This window comes from Columba livia, chromosome 1, assembly GCF_036013475.1.
Source record: "Columba livia isolate bColLiv1 breed racing homer chromosome 1, bColLiv1.pat.W.v2, whole genome shotgun sequence".
NCBI classification, from domain to species: domain Eukaryota; kingdom Metazoa; phylum Chordata; class Aves; order Columbiformes; family Columbidae; genus Columba; species Columba livia.
The window spans coordinates 195,244,809-195,270,713 of NC_088602.1; the positions used below are offsets into that span (position 1 = coordinate 195,244,809).

At 43.6% G+C, this 25,905-nt stretch overlaps 1 protein-coding gene across 6 annotated transcripts in view; it reads left to right on the plus strand.

The window, feature by feature from the left end:
• The window catches only part of CELSR1 (cadherin EGF LAG seven-pass G-type receptor 1), a 167,552-nt gene that overhangs the window by 115,049 nt on the left and 26,598 nt on the right, over nt 1-25,905 (plus strand). For all 6 annotated transcript variants that reach the window (XM_065048981.1, XM_065048976.1, XM_065048980.1 and 3 more), the window contains exons 6-19: nt 5,405-5,562; nt 6,691-6,854; nt 8,299-8,424; nt 13,233-13,399; nt 13,831-14,016; nt 14,349-14,462; nt 14,787-14,961; nt 15,686-15,827; nt 17,849-17,969; nt 19,573-19,756; nt 20,561-20,662; nt 22,480-22,574; nt 22,902-23,111; nt 24,798-24,981. In XM_065048981.1, the coding sequence (XP_064905053.1) occupies nt 5,405-5,562; nt 6,691-6,854; nt 8,299-8,424; nt 13,233-13,399; nt 13,831-14,016; nt 14,349-14,462; nt 14,787-14,961; nt 15,686-15,827; nt 17,849-17,969; nt 19,573-19,756; nt 20,561-20,662; nt 22,480-22,574; nt 22,902-23,111; nt 24,798-24,981 (2,128 nt within the window). The remainder of the gene's footprint in view (nt 1-5,404; nt 5,563-6,690; nt 6,855-8,298; nt 8,425-13,232; nt 13,400-13,830; nt 14,017-14,348; nt 14,463-14,786; nt 14,962-15,685; nt 15,828-17,848; nt 17,970-19,572; nt 19,757-20,560; nt 20,663-22,479; nt 22,575-22,901; nt 23,112-24,797; nt 24,982-25,905) is intronic.

Sequence of the window (25,905 nt, forward strand, 5' to 3'; positions counted from 1 at the left end):
CTAATAAAACGGTGAGATCAGGAATCTGAGTGTCATCAGTGTTGCTGGTTGACTGAACAAACATTTGCACTTTGTAGCGTTACTATTACATGTACAGTATCTAGTCCAGTTTAATCCAAAATAAGTCTACTAAAGATCGGACTATTTGCTTAAACTTCTCTAGCAATTTTCCATCATGGTTTTTGAAAACAGTAGTATTTATAATGTAAAAATATAACAGCTAAGTATTTGAGACAAGGCTTCTATTGTCCATTAATCTGTCTGTCTTTTCCATTCACTGTTCATCATCAAACCATCCGTGTCTTTAATAAGTAACTGTGTGGGCTCTCACAGTTTAAATATTTACTTTAAAATAATAGAGGATCCAAATGAAACTGAGATACATGAGAATATCCGTGCCTGATGTTTTAAGTGGAATTGGAGTAGATTTGCGCAGTAGATTTGCAAACTATAAACAGATGTGTTTTGATGACCTTCTCTCCTCTATCTGGTCTGCATTTAGAAAACACTAGTTCACAGATTAAGCTTCTCAGGGTTTTACATGCATCTGGGAGAATCTACATGTGTTTCTTTCTGCTGAAGTTGAGGGGAGAAGTCCAAACTCTTCATTGCTCTGTACTTGGGTTTCATGAAAATCAGATTTGGCATCGGTAGTAAAATACCTTTGTCCTGGCGTTCTCTGACTGCAACCTCGGAAAGTCACTGCAGGTGGCCAAAGGGAGGCACAGGCACCTTAGCGGCTCGAGAAGGTCACTCCTCCAGGTCACCGCTGAGGACAGTCGATGAGTCTCACTTTTAACTCTGCCATGGTCAGAAAGGCAGCTGCAGTTTTCAAAAGACATCCTGGGAGACTGTTGTTCCTGCAGCCCCAGTCTGTCTGTGACTCTGGGCAAGGGAAAACGCCAAGGCCTGGCCCAAAATTTGAGATTGTCCACCCATACATCAGAACCACTAATCTTCTTCATGAAAGCCTGAAGAGGCAAAGTTAAGTTTCATGATATTGTGTACAATTTTATGTACTAATTCATGGCATTACTTGAGGAACATGAATATGGTTTGCCTTGTTTCACAGTTAGAGGGGAGAGCAGGTGGTTTCTGCTCTCACATGTGGGTCCTGAGTCGGGGCTGCTTCTTCTCTTCTCCGGGTAACTCTGCATGGGATTATATCAGAGAAACATAAGGGCCAGTACAATGAACACAACGTACTTTAGTATAGATGCACAGAACATTTGAAGAATCATTATGTGATGGTGATAACACACTGAAACGCTCGGGACTGCTTTTTTTTCCTGTTTTGTTGAGTCCAGGATGAATCCACTTCTTTTGTAGTTTGTTTAAGGGATACCAAGTTCTCTTGACAGCACTGTTTAGTACCTTTTTTTGCTACTCACTTTTCTTGCTACTCACAGCATATGGTTTTTGAAGTTTGAGTTCCAACTTCTTTCTGGATGAGCACTAAGTAAAATGGCAGCCTTTAGGGTTAAGGCAGCACAAGGTAAATTTTCAGCCCCATGAGCAGGAACTCAGTTGCATGACTTCTGTTACCATTAATGGGGGTCCTGCTGGTAAATTCCTGTACACCACATTGAACATTAACTCATGAGTGCAGAATTGGCACAGCTAATGAAACTTGCCTTTCGGGTAGCGTGGTGTTTCAGGAGATGGGTCTGACAGGCAGAAAGAACTGCTAAGTACCCAGATGAAAGTCTGCCTTTTAACTCCTTGAACGTATTTCCAGAAAATAATAGTGTGAATTAATGTTGGTTAGTGTTAGCAGTTCCTACTGTTAGGGATCAGTCTTGCTCCAGTAGGATTCCACAGAAGCAAAGATGAAACATAAATGTGTGTGCTAGCATGCAGTGATGGCAATTCGTTTTCTTGTGTATTTTCCAAGTACTACTTACTGTTACTTATTTTCCTTTGAATGCAGGCCGGTCCTCTTGCTAACACCAGCTTCTGTAATCACAAACATACTATGTTCTTTTTTATAATTTTCACCCCTGCTGCTTTCCCAAAGATGACCCCTCGTATGACGGAGCATCACCTGCTGATTTCCAGCCTACATTACTCATGGGTATCTTATCCCCAGTTGTCCCTGTGCTGTGTCCATTGCAATGATAGCATCTTCTCATTTCCAAAACTCTTCCTTAGCCTTTACTTTGCTAGGCTAAGCACAGCAAGTGCTTTTGGTCTGTTTGATAAGGTAAGCTTTCCATTGCCCTGGCTGCAGTTCTGTGCATCTGCTCTAGTCAGAAGTTATTTTTAATAAATGAAATCAAAATGGTCCACAATATTCTATCCTGGTCAGTGTCATAAAATTTCCTTCCTACCAATCTTCTTATCACCCGATTGTTGTATTGCCTTTGCTATATTTTAATCACACTGTGGTTCATAAGTATTTTGTAGTCAATTAATATAGTTTACTTTTTTGTTGTTTTTCTTCATTTATAGCTGATGATCTTTGAGCCTGCAATAGGAATTCTTGTCATTAGATCCCAAGTTTCATGTTCACTGATTAATTCTTTCTAAGACTCAGCTATTCAAAGTGATTCCTTTTTTTAATGCATAAGACTCTAAATATCCTTTGTGTCAACAGGAAACTATAGTTAGTGGTAATCTAAATATTAAATGAATAAAATTAGTTTCGTCATTCAATTCTGAAGGAGCTCCTAACTTGGGCTCCCTCTGTTCCAGTCTTTTATTTATTTCACATTGTTTCAGTTACAAGGTATTCCCTGTGCTAGATGCTGAGAAGATGAGTAGTGTAGTACTTCCCACATAGAAGAGAAAAAAAGAGCCCATGTCACATTAAATCACTCAGAGAATCTTTCTTTCCTTTCTCAGCAGCATATTCTTCCATTTTGGGAAAAGCCTTTTCTGTCAAATGAGCCTTTTGACATGGTCAGAAAATCACAGTGTGCTTCAGCTAAGGGTGGTTTGAACTGTCCATAGGTCTCTTTGTTCACTGGAATATTCCATTTCTTCTTCATCAGCTTATGGTTCTGTGTGGTCACCAGAGCTGAAGAGATGCCAGAGGTCTGTACTGCAATGACCAGTCAACATCTGGAGAAACACTTTGTGATTTCTTTGTTAAGTAAAAGTTGGGATGGGGGAAAGTCACTTTGCCGCTGCAGCTAGTTGACTGTGAAGGAGCAGCTGCAAAGTGCTGAGTCTCATCGGGTTGCAATCTTGATTAACGTTGGGCAGATCCCCCCTGCTGCGAGAATAAATACCCTGCCTTTGTCAGGGCTCCCATGTAGGAAACAATAGGTTATTTCAATGAAGCACAAGAACATAAATGTTCATCAAATCATTCCTCCAAAGGGAAAGAAGTAGAACCCAGAATATAAACATTTTAATTTTGGAAAGGAAGGTCTGCCTGTCGCTCGGTTAATTTTCTATGTATTTTTTAATTTACTTTGAAAAGCTGCACACTAACATTGCCATCATTGCATACAATAACATTTCCAGCACTGCAAATAGGCATGCTTCCTGGCAAAGTCCGGGGAGTGTCGGAAAAAATAAAATCTGCCTTAATATCACTCAAGAGAGGTCAAAACCTTACATTGTATAACTGCCAAACTATGTGATCGCATTAGTCCTTGGTAGAGGAAGTGGAAAATACTTTCCAAGTGGAATTGACACCAGGAAACATCTTTTGAAAATGTTTTAAATGTTGGGATAATTACCCTTAGAAATAAATCTCTCTCTTTACACATAATGAAAGTGGCTTTAGGTATTTTAACAAATTTATGTGTGTACAAGTGAAACAGAAAGAATAGACATTTACCCCCTTACTGCTTCCTTGTTTGCTGTACAAATAAGGGGTTTTGGTACATTGTTGAGCAATACATGTTTTAAAGCGAGTGTACAGCAAACTGCAGACTGATGCCCAGCCATCCTTTGTTTTCATGCACTTACAACTATTGTTGATCAACACCTCATAAAAGTATCTCTTGGCTTTTGATGGTGCCATGTGTCTGGTCAGATCCTGCTGACTTCCCTCCTGCGAGGTGTCCCTTTGCCCACAGAGGAACGGCAGCAATGCCAGGGCAGTTCAGCTCGTCACTTCTCTGGTACCCACAAAGTCCTCAGAGATCCTGCACCAGTCGTAGATTAAGACTCTGTAGCTCTCTACAAACACCAAGCATGGAAAACTGTTTTCTTTGAGAATTTGCTAGTTCTTCACTGAGGCCACTGTGCTGCTATTTATATGTGCACCTTTTTTTAACCATTATGATGCACTTCTCCACTGGAGAAATCTGTTGAGTTTCTGCATGGCGGATACCATCTCCTGTCAGTCACACTGGCGTACATCTCATTGGTTATTAAATTAGTGGAGATGAAAAATGTGTTTGTGGTGGAGGCACAGAAATTTGGTGTTTGGATTCCTGGTGGTCCCGTAGGCTTTTCTGCCTGTCGAAATCACTGGATTTCCTCGGTGCTTGAAGTGGGGAGAATGACAACTGCCAGTGGGGTGACGGGTAGAGCGGGCCAGTAACAGTGGAGCTGTGAAGCTGAATGTGGTAACTCCAGTTTTGTGGCACCAGGGCGCCTTGTGACTGGGTGGTCAGGAGTCTCCTACTGCCTGGGTGAAGCTGGAGATGGGGAAAGACAGAGCATTTATTGCTGCTCTAAAACACATTTTCTTCCCATCTTCCGTGCACCACCCACGGTGTCAGTCTGCATGCCTCGACCAAAGAGGCTGCATGAGCAAGCTCAGATCCATCCATCATTTCTGATTGTCCAACTCTACGGGTCATTGATCTCTGTTCTTCCATGACTTAGAAACTGGGGGTTTCTCAGCCAAATCAGCAATGGGCAGTGCTTTTCCGTGTACTTCATCTTACAGGTGGAACAAGCAGTGGTCTTCATCTGCCCTCCCTTCCAGTCATCAGACAGCATTTATAGGAACGTGGGCTCTGTTTCTGGTGGCCCTGACAGTAGCCCCATCAGAGAAAACTTGATTTAAGCCTTTAGCCTCATTTGTGCTATTACATAATTTTATAGTTTTCTGTCTTTGGGCAGAAACAATATTAAAATCCAAGTGACTTTATTCACTTGAGGTGAAGAGTTGCAAAATGAGCAGAATTTATTAGCTTGCTGTGAAGAAGTAAGAAAAAACCTATTTGAAGTGATTTGAGCCAAAGTGGTTCAGTAGTGGGAAAGACAAAAACCACTTCTGTGCATGTTGTGTAACCCACTGTGTGTGGGGGGGCTCTCCCTGCAGTCATCCACTGAGGTTTTTTCTTGCCTGGATGTCATCGTCAACTTAGTCTCTGCTATATTGTTTATATATCCTGTTTTGGAGGGTAGAAGAAGTATGCTGTTGAGCTGGCTAAACTAGCATTTAAATCCCATGTGTGTGTAGCATTGTATGACTTGTGTCATGCATTTCTTGAAGCCCAACATTGGGCGGTTAGGAATTCCTCATGGGCCTTCAGGAGAGAAGGTGGCCGTGGTGACCGTGGACGACTGTGACACAGCAGTGGCCGTGCGCTTTGGGAGCCTCATTGGAAACTACACCTGCGCTGCCCAGGGGACTCAGACTGGCTCGAAGAAGTAAGGATTCCCTGTATTTGCATTTTCCGCTCATTCTCTTCTTCCAGGGGAGAGTCAACAGTATGTTATTAATCACTAAGTAAATTAAGTTGGAGAAGCAGGCATGATTTAACAAGGAAGAGTGACAAAGTTTAGTTTGGTGGATGGAATTCGTTGGAGGCTTCTGCAAGGGTCAGCACACTGAATGGAATGCGAGGTTTCATGTAGATACAGATGTGTGCCCAAATTACTTGTAAAATGCAAAACAAAAAAAAAAAGACCCGGGGGTCAGTGTGAATGGCCCCCCAAAAGCATCTAGTCAATATGAAAATGTAGAGAGAAGGGCAAATGTTAGACTTTATTAATGAAGGGGATGGCTGAAGAGCTTATTACTTCCATCGTTTAACAGTCTTAAAAGGAGGTAGAAATAAAGGAGATACAGAAAAGGCCATTGAAAAATCATTAGGTATGAAAAAAAACACTTCCCTGTGAGGAAGACGAAAAAGATTAGTACTGTTGAGTTTAAAGAGGAGATGGACCGTAAGCAACGAAGCAGGTATATAAATTAATGAGTGACAGCAGAAAGACCATTATTGAGATGCACATACTGCTCTAAAATCCCAAGAGAAGTGGGGGGTCATAAAAACTAGGGCTAACTCAAACTGGCCAAATGATCTACTTTTCAGACACTGTGGAGTCACTCAGTGGAAGCTGCATCCACCAAATGGTATTAAGACAAAGACCTTCGGAGGATTTAAAAAGGATTTGCACTGCATATAGTTAAATCATTATCCCAAAATCTACAGCGTCTCAGCCCTGTGCTGAGGAGAATAAGGCAGCTCCTGGGTGATGGGAGTCAGAAAGAAGTGTGCTGTGGCTGCTCTTTTTTCCGTAATTTTAATTTTCTTCTTTATATTGGCCATGTTAGGGGCAGGTCATTGGTTTCTGGATGTGTATGACAACTCCTAAGTTAGAAGTTACGGTGTTCCCGGAAGGTGCTTTGATTACGAACTCTGGAAGTGCTGATGTAGCAGAGGGAAGTGCATAGTAACATGGGTAAACTAAACAGCTCAAATGTGCTTATGGAAGCAGTAAGATAAAGAACAAAACAAAACAAAGAAATGATGAGCATTTCTTTGTTTTTTTCAGATCTTTGGACCTAACTGGCCCTCTCCTCCTTGGCGGTGTCCCAAACCTGCCTGAAGATTTCCCAGTGCACAACAGACAGTTTATTGGCTGCATGAGGAACCTCTCTATCGACAGCAAGCCCATCGACATGGCGAGTTTCATCGCCAATAACGGCACCCTGCCAGGTACAAGTGATGTCCGCCTCCAAAGTCAACACAAGGGCGCTCTTTGCCGTAGCTGTGTGTGTGACAGCGCCCAGGGTGTCCAAGGGGCCAGCACTGGGAGGAACCCCTAGAAGGGGCAGGAGACAGAGGGGTCTGAAATGTCCCCTGTCCCTCTGTTAACACAGCTGAGCACAAAGCATTTGCCCCAGGGCACGCCGCAGGGGCTGGAGGTGCTGCTGGGCATTGCGGTGCCACCGCGGCGCTGGCACAGCTGCAGCCAGACCTGCTCGGCGCTCCCCATTTGTTTGGGCAAGGTGCGGTCTGCGCCCGTGCCAGGGACACACTGAATAGCCTGTGGCTCAGAGCATGCTCACAGGATTAAGCGGCATGCAGAAAAGGACCACAGTTGTTTAAACCTTCTGCATTGTTATGAGTTTCACCCAGTAATTTACCCCTCAATGAACTTTTCCTCTTTTTTTTTTTTTTTTTTTAATTACCATTTAAATGTCACTTTGCTCTCAAAGCCAGTGGGATTAGTTAATGAAAAATACAACATTTTTAATTACTTTTTCACAAATTATGTTTGTTCTGTAAATCAAATTCTGCAGTCCTCTAAATCTGAAACCTGCTTCATGAAGCAGCCTGTTGGAGTTTCTGATTTGGTTTCCAGTCCCTGGATCCCTATCGGGATTAGTTCTGGTGTACAAAATGTTCTCATCATGATAAAACCAGCTCTTACAGGCAAGAGTATCAAATCCCTTCCACCCTGCTGGAGGTCTCTGTAAGAGCTAAATTGCAGTTCTTAGGCATTGATCATGGATTAAGAAGGGACTCATAGTATAAGCTTCAAATTGCTGATTTGTCTTAGAGCCCTTTTTTAACAGCTGTGTCTCTAACTTTAGTTAAACACAAGTTTTTGTTTTACAGAAATATATGTCAGGACGGTCATGGAGTGTTTTCTTTAGGATGGATTTTTTTTTTCCTCATTTGGAAATGTGTTTCTGTATAGTTTAAAGCAATGATGTAGAGTAGTGTTACTCCACTGTGTAACACTGCACATCTGTTTTCCCTGGTGAGTGTGTTGTTTAGGTGACAGTAAGTTGCGAACAGTGGTACTGAGTCACAGAAACCATCGATCTGCTTGTCTCCAGCAGCATATGCTGGGGGAGGAGTATAAAAACAGGACAAACACGTAGTGGTGTTTCCCCAAAGTTTCCCCAAAGATTTGCAGCTCAGTGACTATATTTAATAGACTTTGATAGATTTTTCTTTATGAATTTGACCCTTGCTCAACTCACCTAAACTTTTGCCATACACATTTTGCTTCACTGGCTTCAAAGATATAGAAAAAAAACCCCAAACCAATAATGGTCATGTCTTCTTTTTGCATAAAAACTCAGATACAATCATTCAGACCCTTCTTCTTGTTAAAACCTTGCAGAGTAACTGTTTTCATTAATTTCAGGCTGTGCAGCACAGAGAAACTATTGTGAAACCAACTGGTGCCAGAACGGTGGCACATGCATCAACAAGTGGAACACGTACATCTGCGAGTGCCCTGTACGCTACGGAGGGAAAAACTGCGAGCAAGGTGGGATGCAAAGACCTTTTCATGTGTAGTCGTGTGTAGGTTTCATTACCCGTCATTAACATCTCATAGAATGTATGTCAGACTGTGATGCTTTAAGAGATAGGTAACAGGACATTTCAATTAAGGCTAACAGTCACCCACTAACTATTTGAAATAATTTTAGAGATCACCTATATAATAAATATGATAGCTGACATACTGTCACAAATAACAGGAGCTTTCATTGATTTACTTACATAAGCAAAGTACTTCCAGAGAACTTGGCAGTATTTAGTACTTTATTTATAGTAGAAATGCCTAATCTTAAGCCCCTTCAAATTAGTGGAAAGAATCCTGCTGACTTTATTGGGCTTTGGTTCAAAACGGGGATAAATGTGCAGTTTTAATCACCACTTTCTTGGCAAGAGGGCACTCAATGCTGAGTGTGAGCACTTTCGGTTTTATTGGGTTTTACTTTGATTGAATGCAATGTGCACATATGTGTAAAGCCTCATTAATAAAGGACGAGGAAGCAGCAGCAGGTGTGTTTTATAGGGCATGAAGAACTTGCAGTTGGTTTGTTCCCAAGGAAGGAAGAAGTCTTCTGCATGAGGGATCCCATGGGTCAGCACAGCATTGGGCTGACCAGTGTAAGGTGGCTCCTCCATGTCTGGTTGAGGGTTGCTCATTTGGAGGCTTCCAAGAAGGAAAACCTGCTTGAACTAGGCATGGCTTTCCGAGAAATGGAGAGCGAAATTCTGACCTCCAGTGCGGCTGTGGCAGGTCTTCATTTCCATTATCCCTCCGTGATGCTTAGCCCAGAATAGTTTGCAGTGTGATCAAGCATTTTGTTCTTTTGGTGTGTTTACCCCAAGTCAGACATTCTTGATTACTCTCAGCAGGGCATGGATTCTGGAACAGCAGATCTCCCAGCTGAGGTGCACACATCACAGTGATTTGCAAGCCATTTGAGCACAGTTTGCCTCACTCTGGGCCAGATCCAGGTGGTGGCAACTGCTCTTCCCTTGCCTGAAAAGCAGCTGCTTGGGAGGAGAGGACACATAGCTAAGTTTCTAGGTTGGAAATAAGGTGGAGGGAGGGGGGAAAGGAATGATGGAGGCCTCTCCTCGTGTCCCAGCTCATGCAGAGCCTAGAGCTGCCATTACTGCCTCTAGCAAGGTACCCACTTTCTATAACAGCTCCTCAAATATTTTGAGCTCTCCAGTTTTGTATGAAGATCTAATTTTTCCATGTGTCTCATGTCAAGTATCTTTGTCGGTGAAGCTCTGGTGTTTTCTTCATGATAGGCTGGTCTCAGTGGTACAAACCCACCACATGTCTCCCGAGAGTGTGCCAGGGCCCAGCTCTGGTGTGACTTGTATTGGGGTAAATGGGGAGTAGGGCTATTTCATGCAAAGACAATCCTTCCCTCTGTCTTTATCTTAGCTTTGAATTTTGATCAAATCTGTGTTTTACTCACCATTTTCTTTTCCCAAACTCAAGACCAAAACATGAAGTTTGGGATTTAGAAAATCCCCTCAAAACTACCCAGTAGCCATCATTTTAAGTTCAAGTAATACAGGTGACGACAATCACAGCATCACTGTCCTCCCAGCTCAGCACCGTACCCCCAGTGCTGTGCACTCCTTCATGTGTCCTTTGTCATTCAGTAACCCTGTGCTTCTGCTGATGCCTTAATTACAAGCCAAGAAAGAAATTAATTTTTTCTGAAACGTGACCAAAGATTTCAGAAGCCTGAAGCTGAAGTCAGGAAGAATCACTGATATACAATACTCCTGGCTTTCACTCATTTCACTCATTTGAGTGTTCAGATATGATCCTAACAGCATTAGCTATTATTAGACAGCTGTATTTTAAAAAGTCTTGGCTAGAATATTTGCATTTTTGTGTTGGAGTGATTGGCTGATGCATTTCTTCAGTCCCTTTGGTAGTGCTGGATCTGCTTCAGGCTCACAGAGGACAAAGACTTTGGCTGGTTAAAAATCCAGCTTTTTTTATTACCCACTCTTCAGAAACTCTGGTATCTGGTCTGCACTTGTGAGGATGGGGTGTTTTACCTTCACCACCCTCCCAAGACCTGCTGGCTCACCCCCTGGCAGCTCCCATCTCTCTCTCATGACAAATAGAAAGGAGATAAAATAAGGGAAAAATGAGTTTCACCTTCATTGTAGTTTAATTATTTTAAAAATTGAGATATTGCAATGCTGTGCAGAAGGTCTACCAGCTGTGCTCAACTCACTCCCAGCTGTCTAATGTCATTGTGTGAGCCTTGGGCTGACACCACATGTTTGCACCAAAACATAAGCTGTCACATGTCCTACACCCAAACTGCAGGTGACATCCCGATGTTGGCAGTGTCCCCAGGCCCTCTGTGTCCACAGTGAATAGCCCTCATGTATTTCTGATGGCTTTTTAAATGTAGGAGTCTCTTACAAGTGTACATAAATACACAGGCGGTGCTTCCAAGTGACAAACCCTGAGAAAACTATTAGCATGCATCACTGCATCACCGATGGCAGGGACTGCTGTGCTTGGAAGCCCATGCACTCGCCTCTGTGGTGACAGGGTGGTCAGGTCCCATTTAGGTATGTTGGATGTGGCCACCAGCCTCTCCCTGGAGACCCCTGGTCCCAGGCATGGGGAAGGGCTGGGGCGAGGAGGGCGGTCAGAGCCGGCTGATCGATGGGGATTTCTGTTTTACTGGCTGGGAAAGGTGCACCCTGGCCCCGGGGAAGGGAGGGGAGTTGGGAGCAGGTGTGGCAAGGGAATGGTATTTGCAAGCACCGAAAGTCACCACTGGTGAGAAAAGAAGGTGGCTAATTGCCAGGCCAGTCCAGTTCTCCCAGGAGCCCAGCCGAAACACTTGCAAACAGCGTTCCCAGCCTCCAGCAGGTGGGAAGCCGCAAGGTTTGCATCCTGGCTCCGCTCTCCAGCGGCAGGCGGACTTAAAAATCTCAACAACTGTCTAGAAAACCACTAGCAAAGAAGTTGGAAGTTGAGGTCGTTGTGGAGGTTGGCATGGTAAAGGAGGAAGGAGAGGGCTGATTTTTGCACACATGGAGCAGGAGGAAATGATCCTGGTCAACCCTAATGTCCTGGTTACTTTTATATTGATGTGGTGCCATGTGGGCTGATGTATTGTGCCCTGGCCCAGACAACCAGAGCTTTAGCATCAGATTAAAGTTCTAAGCAAACCAGGGGCATTGTGTCTGGTGGCAAACCATTGTAAATTGCTGTCTGGGTTTCAAGAGGAGGCTAAGCTTCAGTTGTTCCACCGTATTCTCTTGCTAGCATTCGTGGAGGATTGAGTGTGACTGCAAAGGGGAGATCACAGCCTGGAGCAGGAGGGAGAGGGGTTACCCTTTGGGGCTGCCTGCACTTATCCCAGGATGGGGTGGTGGGGTAACTACACCTTGGAGAAGGGCAAGTGACATCTCTGGCTTGGCTAGTGATAGTCCACTAGTCACTGCCATCTTGTTTCTCACACATAGGGAGCTGAAGAGCTTGCACTTTCCTCCAGCCTCTGCTCCCCTCCCCCCACAGCCTTTCCCTTTATAGACACCAGCAAGGCAGACATACCAGAATTTGGAGTTTGGGTTTTTTCATCCAAAAATGCGACTTCACATCAGCCTGGTTCCACCTTCTGCTGTGACGTCATCCCTTTACTGTTTTCTGAGGACTTGCCATTTTATAGTAACATGTACTCATTTGTACATACGTGATCTCTTCTACTACAAGAAAATCCAGAAGAGTCAGCAGGTATGGCAGTGTGGAGCAGAAGGGGAAGGAGACTGTGAAGCCCTGTCACCTCACTGACCATCCACATGAGGAGATGCAAGGCTGGGGGCCAATCTGTAGTGGTTGTTGTACCCAGTCTCTAAGGCATGCTTCCACTTTCAGAAAGCTGCCGTGAACTTCACCAGCAAGCCCTTGAGGACATCAGGCAGGGGCTGACTGCGGGTCCTGCTACAGGTTGCCACACATGGTAGTGGTGCCATATGAGGTGTTGCAAGTAGCGCAGAGCTCCCACAGGTTAATTTGTGCTTCAATCAGTGAAACCAACTAATCCGTGGTATTGTAGCTCCTGTTACCTGAGGTAACTACTTTAAAAGTCCAAAGGGTGAGTGTTCCCCTGTTTTCCATCAGCAAAGAGCTTTCCATTGAAGGCTGTCATCAGTTTCTCCCTGTAGGAACTCTGTTTGTGCAAGGTTAGAGAGGAGGGCAACTCTTCAGCTGTCTCCTTGAGATATTTAAGACAGGTGATTAAGGCAATTCCACACAAGCTTTCTCTCTGTGAAAAGGCTGCGTAGCTGAGACAGCTGAATAATCTGGCCCTGGAGTATTTATAATTAATTAATATTTCCTGTTGCCTCCCAGCCTTTTCCTCTGTGTTTAATCTGTTAATTAGAAGCAGGGTAATCAAGGGTATGTTGCAAACATCTGCAGCAAGTGTTGCCATCGTACTTCCTCCTCTGTCCACCCACTCATCAGCAGAACTGTATCAGCAGACATCCTGAGCTCACCTTTCTAGGAACATCTCAGCTGTGTAACACCACAGCAGTGTGGGGGTGCTGCCTGTGAGAGCAGGCACTGAGACGAGCTGCCTGACCCGCAACCGCTGCTTGTGAATTTACAGCGTTATCAGCTGCTTCACAGTAACTCCCCTAGACTGGCTCTTACTCCACAGTAGATTAAAAATAGCTCAGTGGAAGAAGATCTGTGCCATCACCATGGCATAGTATCATTTCTCCTCTTAACCTTTGTCCTGAAGGATATCAGCTGTTTCTCTCCTGTCTTTTGATTTACAGCAATGCCTTCTCCTCAGCGTTTCAGTGGTGAAAGCATCATCATTTGGAGTGACCTTGACATTACCATCTCTGTGCCATGGTACATTGGGCTGATGTTCAGAACCCGGAAAGTCAATGGCATGTTAATGCAAGCCAATGCTGGGTCTGCATCCAAGATCAATATTCAGGTAAAAATGTGGCTGCCCTTGGTTAGAAAATAATTAAGAAATTCTCCCTCATCAGTGGCTATGGCCGCATGAACTACATAGCCTCATCCCCCCAGCTAAATGTACATCAATAGATACAAATTATTTCTTCAGCCTTCTACAAAGATCAAAAGACTAATGATCAAAAGTTAATTGTAAAATTCAGAGGTAGTAGTGTTCATTAACAGAGATGCAGAAGACGTGTCTTAATTGTTTTGGGTTTGTTTTTTTTTTTTTGTCAGGAGGGTAAGTTAGAGTCCAAAGTTATACAAGGAGTTACTGCAAGTGTTTCCTTCTTTACTGTTTGGGTTTTTCTCCTTTTGGGTTGTCTTAGGAAGTGTTATTATCTTGCCTCCTTCCACATCAAATACAAATATGTAGAAATAAAATAGACATTATTTTTTTTTCAACAGATACTGAACAGCTACGTGCAGTTTGAAGTGTACAGTGGGCTGAGCCAGGTTGCTAGTTTGAAGATGAGCCAGTTGCGAGTCAGTGATGGGGAATGGCATCATCTATTAATAGAGCTGAAGAGTGCTAAAGATGGTAAAGATATCAAGTACCTTGCTGTCATGTCCTTGGACTATGGGATGTACCAGGTAAGGCAGCATCATCACTTTGCCACTAAGCATTACAGAAGCGTTTGTAGGAGAAAGCGGGATAAAGCATTGTGGACAAATACTTATGCTGTGATCCATGTTCCACAGTGATTAATGCCTAATGAAGTTATATTGATTTATTAAACCTAATGATAAGCTGTTTTATGAAGGAGTCTGTAAAAAGCCACATTTGGATGTCTGTCTCCTCACTGCTTTTGTGTTTTTTCTGTAATTACTGTCAGCTACTGCGTGACTCCATCACGACAGATAGTAGGCTGCCTGTGTTACAAAGGATGATAGTGCTTCTTATCAATTGCCCTTTTTCTCGACAGAGCACTGTGCAGATTGGAAATCAACTACCTGGACTGAAAATGAAAAGCATCATTGTGGGAGGTGTCTCTGGAGATCAAGTCTCTGTTCAGCAGGGATTTTACGGCTGTATGCAGGTATGAAATGAAAAATGTAGCAACAAACTTTGAACTTCTAAGAAAATACCCATGTGAAAATGTTGGGTTTTATTTTTCGTCCATCACTGAACATTTCTGTTTCCTCCATCAACATATCTAAGAATCAAAATATTAAATTCCACCCACTTTCCCAGGTGCAAATCTGGTCTTACAGGGGAACAGCGTTTGAAAAAAAATCTGGCTGATGTTTCTTTTCTTCTCTGATGTAGTCTCATGGATTAATGGAAGTAGTGAAACACATGGCACTGTATTCTGAATTGAATTGAAGACTCTAATTGAAAAACAATTGTGTTTTGTCACCAGGGAGTAAGAATGGGAGAGACATCGACAAATATAGCTACACTCAACATGAAACAGGCTATCAAGATCAACGTGAAGGAGGGCTGCGAAGTGGATAACCCCTGTGATTCCAACCCATGTCCCCAGAACAGCTACTGCAGTGATGACTGGGACAGCTACTCCTGTGTCTGTGACCCAGGTAACCCAGTGACCATCCCATGCACTCATCCAGAAGCTGGATCACATCTTCATGTTCTCATCGAAGAAGAGCAGTGGCAGCAGCAGGAGCAACATGCTTGCAAAGTGCTCATCTTTCAATTCTTCCTCTTCCAATCAGTGTTATTATTCTCAGTCTTACCATAGCAGCTTAGAAACGGCAGTCATGGACTAAGGATCATTTGTTCTAGGCAACATATCAACCAGAGAGAGAGTCTCTGGTCCAAAGGGCTCTTTCTGTGCTCCTCCTCTTTTCTTTTCGCCTGTTTTCTTTTTCTTTTTTTCTTTCTCTTTCCCAGCCTTTTCTGCTGTTGGATTTGAGTCTCACACCCTGCATCCTAATGGAGATACTTTGAATGTTTTCTCTGTTTTGGTGCATGTAGCCAGCACATGCTGTCAGCACCCAGCACAGTCACCTCCCATACACACAGGGAGAGAATACAAAACTATTTGTAACAGATGCCCTGAATATAAAACTGGGGACCAAAGGCACAAGGGTGCCTCAAGCAAGTTAACAGACTGTCGAAAAGAACAGTCTTTTTTGCTGAGAGGGAATAGAGAACTTTATTTCTGACAGTATCTCAGGGGGAATCTACTGTTCTTGAAGATGTGTTATTACTGTATATGCTTAAAATAGATGGTCTTTTGGAGACATGCAAATCATAAATTACAACAGTTGCTGTAATTTTATGACCTTGTCTCCCCAGGGTACTTTGGGAGAGACTGCGTTGATGTATGTAACTTGAACCCCTGTGAGCATGTCTCCACGTGTGTGCACAAACCCAGCTCATCCCATGGCTACACCTGTGAATGCGGACAAAGCTACTATGGACAGTACTGTGAGAGCAAGTAAGACAATTATTTTTGTTCTTGATTTCTTGATCCGACCAGGTACCTCTTCTCCCAAGGCAGCAATCCTCCTGCTTCCTTTTCTGCTTTGGTTAGCTTTCCTGTTACAATAGGAGTGTTCATAGTAGATGGTATTTGCCGGCTCCCTGCCCTTTGGCATTCCTGAGCTTTCTTCCCGGAGACCAGGCAAACTTCCATATACTCAGGGGCTGCTTTTCTTCAGCAGCAGCTCAAGGACTGGACCCATTGTGCTGTGTTACACAGCACTGCATCTGACCTGTACCTTGTGATGGGCTTGCCCTGAGATTGTTCTGCATCTTTCCTTCAGCTCCCCCAGCACACACATGAGCGATGCACCCAGTCAGGTGGCCTGTGGCCAGATAAAATGGCTTTGCAGTTCGGGTCCAATCCCAGGGCTGGCAAAAAGCCATCTCTTCTGGACAGCCTGGGAGGCCTGTGTTCTGTTGCTGTGTGGGAAAACATGCTGATTCCCTCATAACCAGCTTCCTGGTCTCAGATAAGCATTCAGCAACCAGCCTCCTCTTATTCCAGAGACGGCACTTTGATTTGCTGTAATATGGGCCATTCATGGTGTGCAAATGAAGTGCATTTGTCTGCCTGTTTAGGAATAGCTCATGTGATGTTTCCTTCCTTTTGAAAACCTCAAACCTCTTCCTCTGCCTTTTGTTGTGTGGGCTTGCAAGTGTTGGCCGTGCTGTTGCCAGATTCATCTTTCATTCCTCTGGATTACCAACGCAGAGACGTTGTCCCTTGTTGTTATCTGCTGACATCACGTCAAGTGCAGCATTGTGGTTTTTCATATCATAAAGCATAGAAATACAAACCTAGCAATTACCGTAAACAGAATTCTACATAGTTTTTGAAACAGATGGCAAACGGCTTTTCTTTCCTAAAATGAGCAGCAGGAAGGGGATTCCTTGTGCATTAGGGTGATCACAGACTCAGCAGCATCATCCTTGAGGCTATCACTTGACAAAGATTTCCAGCTAACAGAGACCCGGTCACTGCCCTGGCCCCTTCCCAGAGCTCTCCTTGCCAATACCAGTGTTGGGGAATCTGTGGGACAAACCTGCTCAGAAGCTCACCCAGAAGAAACAGAAACAGTGAGAACAAGGGTTATCCTTCAGCAGGGGTGGCTTTCAGGCTGCTGCACAGCTTTCGACAGGCTGTGCTGCCACACTCATATTCTGAATCATAGTCTTTGATTCACAGTCTGGATCAAAGCTGCCACTCTTCCCTCTTCCCCAACCACATGTGTCCTCTTCCTCCTCCTCCTCCTCTTCCCCCGCTGTGGCAGACCAGGGCTTTTCAAACCCTGTGGTGAGCTGGCTGAGAAAGCCAGGTTGGCTGAAAGTGGTGACTTTCCTTTATAGGGTGAGCTTGCAGCCAGCTTTGCACCTGAGCTGGTGTCCCCACAGGCTGGACAAGCACTGCCTCCCACAGCAGGGCTGGGACATGAACCCGTGGAGGTGGGAACCAGGATATAAAGTGTTGGGGACCTGTACACCAAGGCTGTCTGTGGCAGTAGGCAGACCAGGGCATGGGCTCAGCATCTCCTGCAGCTGCCCGAGCTGTTGAAACGCAGCACAACCTTGCACAAACTCTACAGCCTGGGCCCATCAACACTTTCCCTGGCAGGGAATGGGACTGGTGGGACCGGTACCATTCCACTTGGCAGTGTGGGCCCCATCGCACTCTCCCAGAGGAAAAAGCACTTTATTTGCTTGTACAGGTGTATGCTCCTTACATAGAGGAGCTAGTCGTGAAAACATTTACAGAAGCATTCCCTCTAGGGTTTCATAGCACTGATATTCTTTATTTTCCTTTATTACAGTGTATATATATTTTTATAGAGAGAGAGAGTGATGGCTGCTGCAGCGAGATACATTGCACTCTATAAGCTGATGGAGTTGAATGCAGATTTGACCCAAAGCTCTTTTTTTCCCACCTTTTAAGAGGAAGCTTAAAGAACTGTCTTTCAATATAATTTTCTTTTATAGGATTGACCTGCCTTGTCCCAGAGGCTGGTGGGGAAATCCCATCTGTGGCCCATGTAATTGTGAGACTAGTAAAGGGTTTGATTCTGATTGCAATAAGACCAACGGAGAATGCCGCTGCAAGGTAAGCAAGAGAAACCAGTCTTAAGTTGAAATTTCTTTAGTTTAAAAAGTTACTGTACCACTAGTAACTGCAACAAGTGAGATCTGAGACAAAGTACACACAGTTGTGCTTCGTATCATACATATGTGCACAGTGTTGTTAATCTTTACCTAAAACATTTTGCTGGCACCACCCTTCACAAAATCATGCTGTGCAGCTCTTATCTTATTTGCGTTTGGAAAGCCAAACCGAGAGGATGAAAGCCCAGCTCTGATCTCTCTGAAGTGCAGCCCTGTTTATCGAGGGAGATCAGACCTGGGTGCAGAGGAGTGCCGGTGCTGTTTTGTGTATCGTAAGTGAATAATAGCCATGAAACACTCAGGCCAGCTGGGTGAAGCTCTCCCCTGTACAATGGCCAGCAAAAGGCCTAGCAGCTGGAGAGAGGTAAATAACACGAGAGGATAAATGCTTTCCTAAGTGCCAGCTGTGGAGTTTATGAGGAATTTGCTACAGACAGGCATGGACAGACAGGGGACATGGGAGGGTAGCTGCCCCACTTCTAAAGGTTTTACAAAGGACCCCTTACAATAGGTTTTACAATAGGCTTGAATGACATCAGAGGAGCTGTGCCTTTGCAGACCAGGGCAGCAAATCTGGCTCGCTATTGCTTTCCAAAATGCCAGCAGGACACACAGCAACTGTTGGTTTCCTCCAAGAATAAATTTGCCGGGCACTGGCAGCAAGTACATGAGGAGTAACATGGGCCCTCTGCCTGCACTGCAAGTGGTGGTCCAGACTGCAGGTCTCCGTGGCACAGGGCAGCCCAGCCAGCCCCCCAGTGTTCAGCTCTGCCTCTTTGTGTTGTCCTGGCTAACACAGTGTGCTTCCCATAGCTATTACATTTTCTGTTAATAGTAGTATCATTACTATCCTGTGGTTTGAAAATTAGCCCCTTTATCATAGAATCATAGAATCATTTTGGTTGGAAGAGACCCCTAAGATCATTGAGTCACAGAACCACAAAATGTTAGGAATTGGAAGGGACCTTGGAAGATCATTTAGTCCAATCCCTCTGCCAAAGCAGGAACACCCAGATGAGGTTACACAGGAAGGTGTCCAGGTTGGTTTTGAATGTCTCCAGAGAAGGAGACTCCACAGCTCCCCTGGGCAGCCTGTTCCAGTGTTCTGTTCCCCTCACTGAGAAGAAGTTTCTTCTCAAGTTTAAGTGGAACCTCCTGTGTTTCAGTTTGTACCCATTACCCCTTGTCTTACCATTGGTTGTCACTGAGAAGAGCCTGGCTCCATCCTCTTGACACTCACCATAACCTAACCCTAGCACTAAACTGTGTCCCTAAGAGCCTCATCTACACATCTTTTAAACACTACCAGGGATGGTGACTCCACCACTTCCCTGGGCAGCCTGTTCCAGTGCTTTACAACCCTTTCTGTGAAGAAGTGTTTCCTAATATCCAATCTGAACCTTCCCTGGCACAACTTGAGGCCATTTCTTCATGTCCTGTCACTTGCTAGGTTGATGCACATGCTATTAGAGCAGGATTTCAGAAACACAAGCAATTTGCAATACAAGCCAAATACCTTCTGTCTATAATTTTGTTTTTTCTAGGCAAATTACTACAGGCCCCAGAGCAGTGACACTTGCTACCCCTGTGACTGCTTCCCATCCGGCTCCCACACACGTGCCTGCGACATGGAGACGGGACAGTGTCCTTGCAAGCCTGGCGTCATAGGGCGGCAGTGCAACCGCTGCGACAACCCCTTTGCTGAAGTGACTGTGAAGGGCTGTGAAGGTACCTCCTGTCCAGCCAGTGCTGCTGCTCAGCTGGGCTGTGTGGGATCGGAGCCGCTGGCGGGGGGACACAAGGGGTCACACAGCCATGGCCATGTAGCATCCTGGGGCGCATGTGAGCCCAAAGAGGTGGCTCCACCAGGAACAATGGGAGCTGCAGCAGCCTAAACTTGGACCCCCTCCACCTAAATCCATGCCAGTATGACTCACAGGGGCTGGAGATAAATAAAAAAGCTCATATTTCTTTAATTTTCATCAAATGGAAATATAGCTAGCTGGGCCAGGGCGGGGGGGCAGAGGGCAGAACACTAATCCTAATTTTGCTTGAAACCCGAGTTATCTGCCTGTGCAGCATTGTATTGCTGTGCTGAAGAGGCAGGTGAGAGCCCTCACACCTTCTGCCCGCAGAGGCAGCACCACGCATCCAGAGCCTTTCTGTCCCGTCCTGCCTGTCCCACCTTTCCTCTCATCCACCCACCCTCCTGTGATCAGCACAAAGCTGCTGCAGCAGCCGTCTCGCCACAGTGTGTGGGTGAAATGAAGGGGAAACGTTTTCCCACAATAAAGGAGCAGGCAGAGATAGGCAGAGCCAAAATCCAGAGCCCCATAATCATCCTGGGCTCTCCTCTGCCTGTACCTGTCTGCCCGCGCTGCTGGATGAGGAGCAGCTGACGAGTTACCACTGGGAAGGCATTGCAGATGGCTTGGGAATTGCAGGAAGGTCCTTTGGGCAGGATGAAATATCTCCTTGTTGTGATTTTTATCTTGTCAGAAAAATGGCATCATTTTTTTTTTCTGTTTTCAGTAATTTATAATGGCTGTCCCAAAGCTTTCGAGGCTGGTATTTGGTGGCCACAGACCAAATTTGGCCAGCCAGCTGCTGTGCCCTGTCCTAAGGGATCAGTGGGTAAGTTCCCTGGGTAGAAAATTAACTGTTTTATCTACATGCCTGTTTGAGGGGGAAAAAAGAGAAAAAAAAAAAGGTGTATATAGGGAATGGCGTTAATTCATTTAGTCTAGAGATTACAGCATAGCTCATGCATATCATGAGCAGAAAAGTTTAGCGAGCTGAAACTCAAGCACTGTTAAAATACATTTGGAATAGTAGCAAAAAATAAGTACAAAAGTGCAGCAGATAAACACATCTAAAGAACAGAAAATCTCTATCTGTATTTAAAAAAAACCACAATCCAGTTTTCTGTTTACTCTATCAAGCAATTCTTATACATGTAACTCTTAGTTTCTAGTGACTTGTACATGTTCTTTAGTGATACAGCTCCTCTGGGCAAAGATAAAATGAGGAGAATCATTTATGTGATGATTACTTTACTAGCATTGCAGGCTAACAAAGCTAAGAGTTACAACAGAACTTTCGTTTTTCCACTCACCATCTTTTCTCTAACCCATAATTCAGGCGGCTGAACAGTGCATTTTATGAAGCACAAGAGCTGTGTCGTTTTGTACAGCAAACAAATGACAATCTGCTTTTCTCACATGTCCCTGAAAATGTTCATCAGGTTATTGAAAACAGAGTTTACAATCTTTTCTGTAGGCTGTTCTGTGGGAAATGAGACCTCTGCCTCATTTCTGGGCCTGATAACTCTCTGCTGCAAGCGCTCCTCAGGCTCAAGGAGTTATAAATGGTTATGTGGCTTCCCCAAATATTACAGGGGGGAGGTCACTGCCTGTAGGTGTGCAGAAGATTTGTGGTCAAACAAGCTCCTGTTCTGAGCATTTTAGGGGATAGAATTTATTACTATTATTATTATTATTAATAATAATAATAATATTGAAGTGAAGAATATTTACATTATTAAGCACTATGAAGTTGAACTGAAATGAGCTTTCTGCACTGTGCTTGTGGTTGACGGCAGTGTCTCTTCTAGCAAATAGGCTAGCAGGCAAGGGTACATGTAGGAATTGCAAGTTTTAAGGGCATTTTACAGAACATTCAAAAAAGTAAACCTTATAGTATGAATATTCAAGCTAAGAATCTGAAGCTTAATTGTGTTTGCCTAGTCATGGAAGAGAAATAATATAATTAGATACTATTCAATTAATTATAATTCTTAGACACACACAAAATGTTATGTGCAAGTTAACTAGCACAATGTAAATTTTGAATTTGATAACGTGCAATTCACTGTGAAGGATCCACAACCGAGAAAATTATTTGACAAATAGTACAAAATAACAGGATAAATTAAAGAGTAAGCTGCTCACAGACCATTGACAAGAGGCCAAAGGCAATTATTGTACACGTTGGCTGAAGTGTTTCCCACATGCAGCGTGCGAAGGTGCTGGCACGTTTCGACATGGAGACAGAACTTGTCCGGGGGGTCTTCCTGTACAGGCTGTTGCACAGGAATCTGAGCAGGGATATGTTTTCAGAAATGTTTAGGAAGTGCACAGTCTTTCTTATATTTGGTATCAATAAATTGCTGAATTCATTTGAGAACGTTGGGGCAGTGAGGCTGAGAGCGGTTGGGCAGATATTGAAGCTTGCCTAACTTTTCTCTAAAGCCTGGGGAAAATGATTCATGAAGATTAGTAGGATTTAACTTTTCTCAGACAAGAATCCCAGTTTGGAAAGTGAAATATGTGCATAACTCTAAGAAACCTGAAAATGTAGGAAATCTGAAAGCCTAGGATAATTGAAATCTGTGAAGACTTACCCAGCACAATTCAGAGCGTTATTTACCATTAACACTTCATTTCCTTCAGGAAATGCAGTTCGCCATTGTAACATTGAGAAGGGCTGGCTACCTCCTGATCTTTTCAACTGCACAACCAGCACTTTTGTGGATCTAAAAGTCATGGTAAGCGTTGTTTTATTGGTTTTGCCTGTATTTTGTAAATGATCATCAATTCAGACTCCAGTTTGATATCCCTGCACTGTCTCTTTTGACTGAGCCCCATGTGTTTTTTTGGCTCTCAGTTACCTTTTCCATTGAATTGTTCTGTCCACCTTTTCTCAAGACAAACACCATTTTGATCAAACAACTCCTTCATGCCAAAAACCTTTAAATTATGATTGTTTTTGTAAATGTGCCAAAACCCCTAAATGGTGATTTTTTTTGTAACTAGAATGAAAAAAAAAAAAAAAATACATCATTAGGTCTTGTTTTCCTTCTTTTCTAATTCAGAATGAGAAGTTACACCACAACGAGACCAAGTTGGATGGTGACAAAACCATACGAATCGTGAGAGTGCTGCAGAATGCCACCAAATACACACCCAGCTTGTATGGCAATGATGTGAGGACAGCATACCAGATGATGATCCGGGTCCTCCGATATGAGAGCCAGCAGCAAGGGTTTGACCTGGCAGCCACAAGGGACGTGGAGTTCAATGAAGTAAGAGATAACTACATACTGTGCTGAGCCCTTACAGTTCCCCATAAAAGTTTTATGGCGGTGGATAATTAAATTTATCTTTGACCAAAGTGAATATCATGTAGTTGCTTAATATGTTTCACAAATTAGACAGTCTTCTCAGTTTAGAATGCGAAGTTGGTTATGCAGGCCTAACATTTTAGATGCAGCAGATTTCAAGAGATTTGGTTTTTCCTTTCCTAAGGAGACACTGTGCTGACAGACTTGCACCTGTGGGCTGCGGAGGGAGTGAATTCCCCCATTCAGAGAAAAGAAACTTCATTTTTAGCATGTTTTGTTAAGAAAAAGCAAGAACAATAAGTGAAAAAAAAATGCTTAGAAACCTCTGCTTTAATTTATTATTCTCTGCACTTGGCACTGAAACCCATACAAATGATGTTTTCAAGAACTCCCTAAATATTTTTAGGATAGGTCAGGAATTTGAAAAATAATGAGTAAAGCTCTTGAGAAAAACAAGGTAACATCCCAGACTGAGAGAGCACAAAGGGAGAAGGAATTCTTTTTTTTTTTTTTCAATAGTCTCAGGTAGAAACCTGAAAAATGGATAATAAAAAAATAAATAACATTCACAAACACCGAGGAGGCCGGGTACCAAGTACAGCGTGTGTCTCCTGCGTTCCTGGGGAACCATGTAGTGCTTCTCACCCTAGATAAAAGTGACCATACTGGCAGCCTCTTCTATCTCAGGTACAGGCTCACAACATCAGACAGTACTTAAGAGAATACAGCATCTTCCTCCTCTTCTTCTAAAGGAAGCGTAAATGTTTGCCTTTGCTGTTGTAGGGCTTGAGGTTATTAGTTCCTACCATCATTTATGCAAATTTTACCTTAGTTAGGAATTAGGTTTTGACATAACAATATATTTCATATGTAAACCAAAATTAAAAACTTCTTAGTGCCTTTCCCATTTAAACCATTTAAGACTCTCTTTTGGAGTCTTTCTCCATTCAGTCTGGGGGTCCCTTTGGATATTCTTGTAAGAAAGGGCAGAAGGGGCAGGTCCTCAGCTAGAATTTCCATTTTAACACCATTTGTAAGCAACATAAAAATGGGAGGAGAACAACGTAATTCAAGTTTTCTTATAAATCTTCAAGTTTTTATGTATCAGTTAATATTCGCTCTTGTCATTCTTCACCATGTTAGTTGTCCAGGAATCAACAAATTAAAAAATGAAAATCTAAATAAAAGAGAGAAATATTGCTATCTTATGGCTTTCTTTTGATTTTTAACATATCACATTATTTTGATTTCTTTGTGGTCATTCTTCAGCCTACATACCAAAGATTCCGCTTTTCTTGTCTCTCATTACTCTGAGACAAAGAAAATATGGTTAAGCTTTCCTTCTGCATTTTCTTGCTACGTTTCCTGTCATAAAGGGGAAAGAAAGTAGGCAGTTCTCTTACAACCTCCAACTTCGGCTTACTTTGCTCATAAAAAGTTTGGAGGGATTTTCTTTATGTAGCAAAAAACCCTCAAGGTGAGTAACTGGTGTGCATATTTTCATACGGCTGCAGCAGAACATGCCTGCATTAAAATATTTCATTAGATGCTCACCTGAGGCAGTAATGCCAATCATTTTCAATATTCCTCACTTGAAACCCAGCACTTTGTTTGCTTCATAATTTAGGCTTGTACTTTGTTTCTCAGAATATTATCAAAGTGGGTAGTGCTCTACTGGACCCCAGCAACAAGGAGCACTGGGAGCAAATTCAGCGAACGGAGGGTGGCACTGCTCATCTGCTCAGGCACTATGAGGAATATTTCAACAACGTGGCCCAGAACATGAAGAAAACCTACATGAGACCTTTTGTCATCGTTGCCCCTAACATGAGTGAGTATTTCTGTTGAAAACTGCCTTTTTTATTAGAGCTTTAAAAATGTACTAGATATAGGTACTAGTTGTCTGCTTTAGTAGTGCCCACGGAGAAACAACATACTTGGATTTTCTAATCTGATCAGTGCATTCATTTCAAGTCAGTTGCCATAGGGGTCTCCTGGGAGATGCCTGGTCTGTTTTCCCTCTGGGCTGTGCCACTGCTCTTCGTGGCACTTTGTTGCAGCTGCAGTAGTATACAGGTGGTAGGAAGGAGAAAGTTGGTAAGTAAAGGTAGTGCCTTTTGAGACCACCTAGCTGAACATAGTAAATCATGTTTTTGAAAGAATCGCGCCACCACCACCTGAAGAATTACTGCAGTACAGGAAAAAAAATCCTATTATTGATCATATACCTCTGATTTTCACATGCTTTCCTATGCTGGAACCTATCCAGAAAATCATCTTCTGTAGAAATTCCTGTGCTGAAAGGTATTTTCTCAGAATCACCCATCCAAGCCCTCAAACACCCTCTAAGCCTTTCAAAACCTATCATAAGAGCAAATTCCTTGGTGTCCAAAACTTCCAGAATGGGTCAAAACTGAGAAGGAAATGTCAGACATACTCAGATACTTTCCCCTCCTATTCCAGTAAATGCCTCCCCTCACAAGCAGAGGGCAGTTCCTGCACTTGCAGGACTGTGACACTTCACCAGTGTCCCCACGGTCAACGTGCAAGTGAAGCACAACCACAGCCTGGTCGGTCTCTTTCCCCATTTTCTTCCCTGCCCTCTCTGTTCCATTTTCTCCCCAGGCACCAACACCGTGAGCAGGTCGGGGGTTGGTGATGATCCTGCTCTGAGCGGGCGCTGAGGCTGAGCTGGGTGACCTGCACAGGTCCCTCCTGAGCAGCTTTGCTCTCTGGTTTTTCTTTCAGAGGTGGT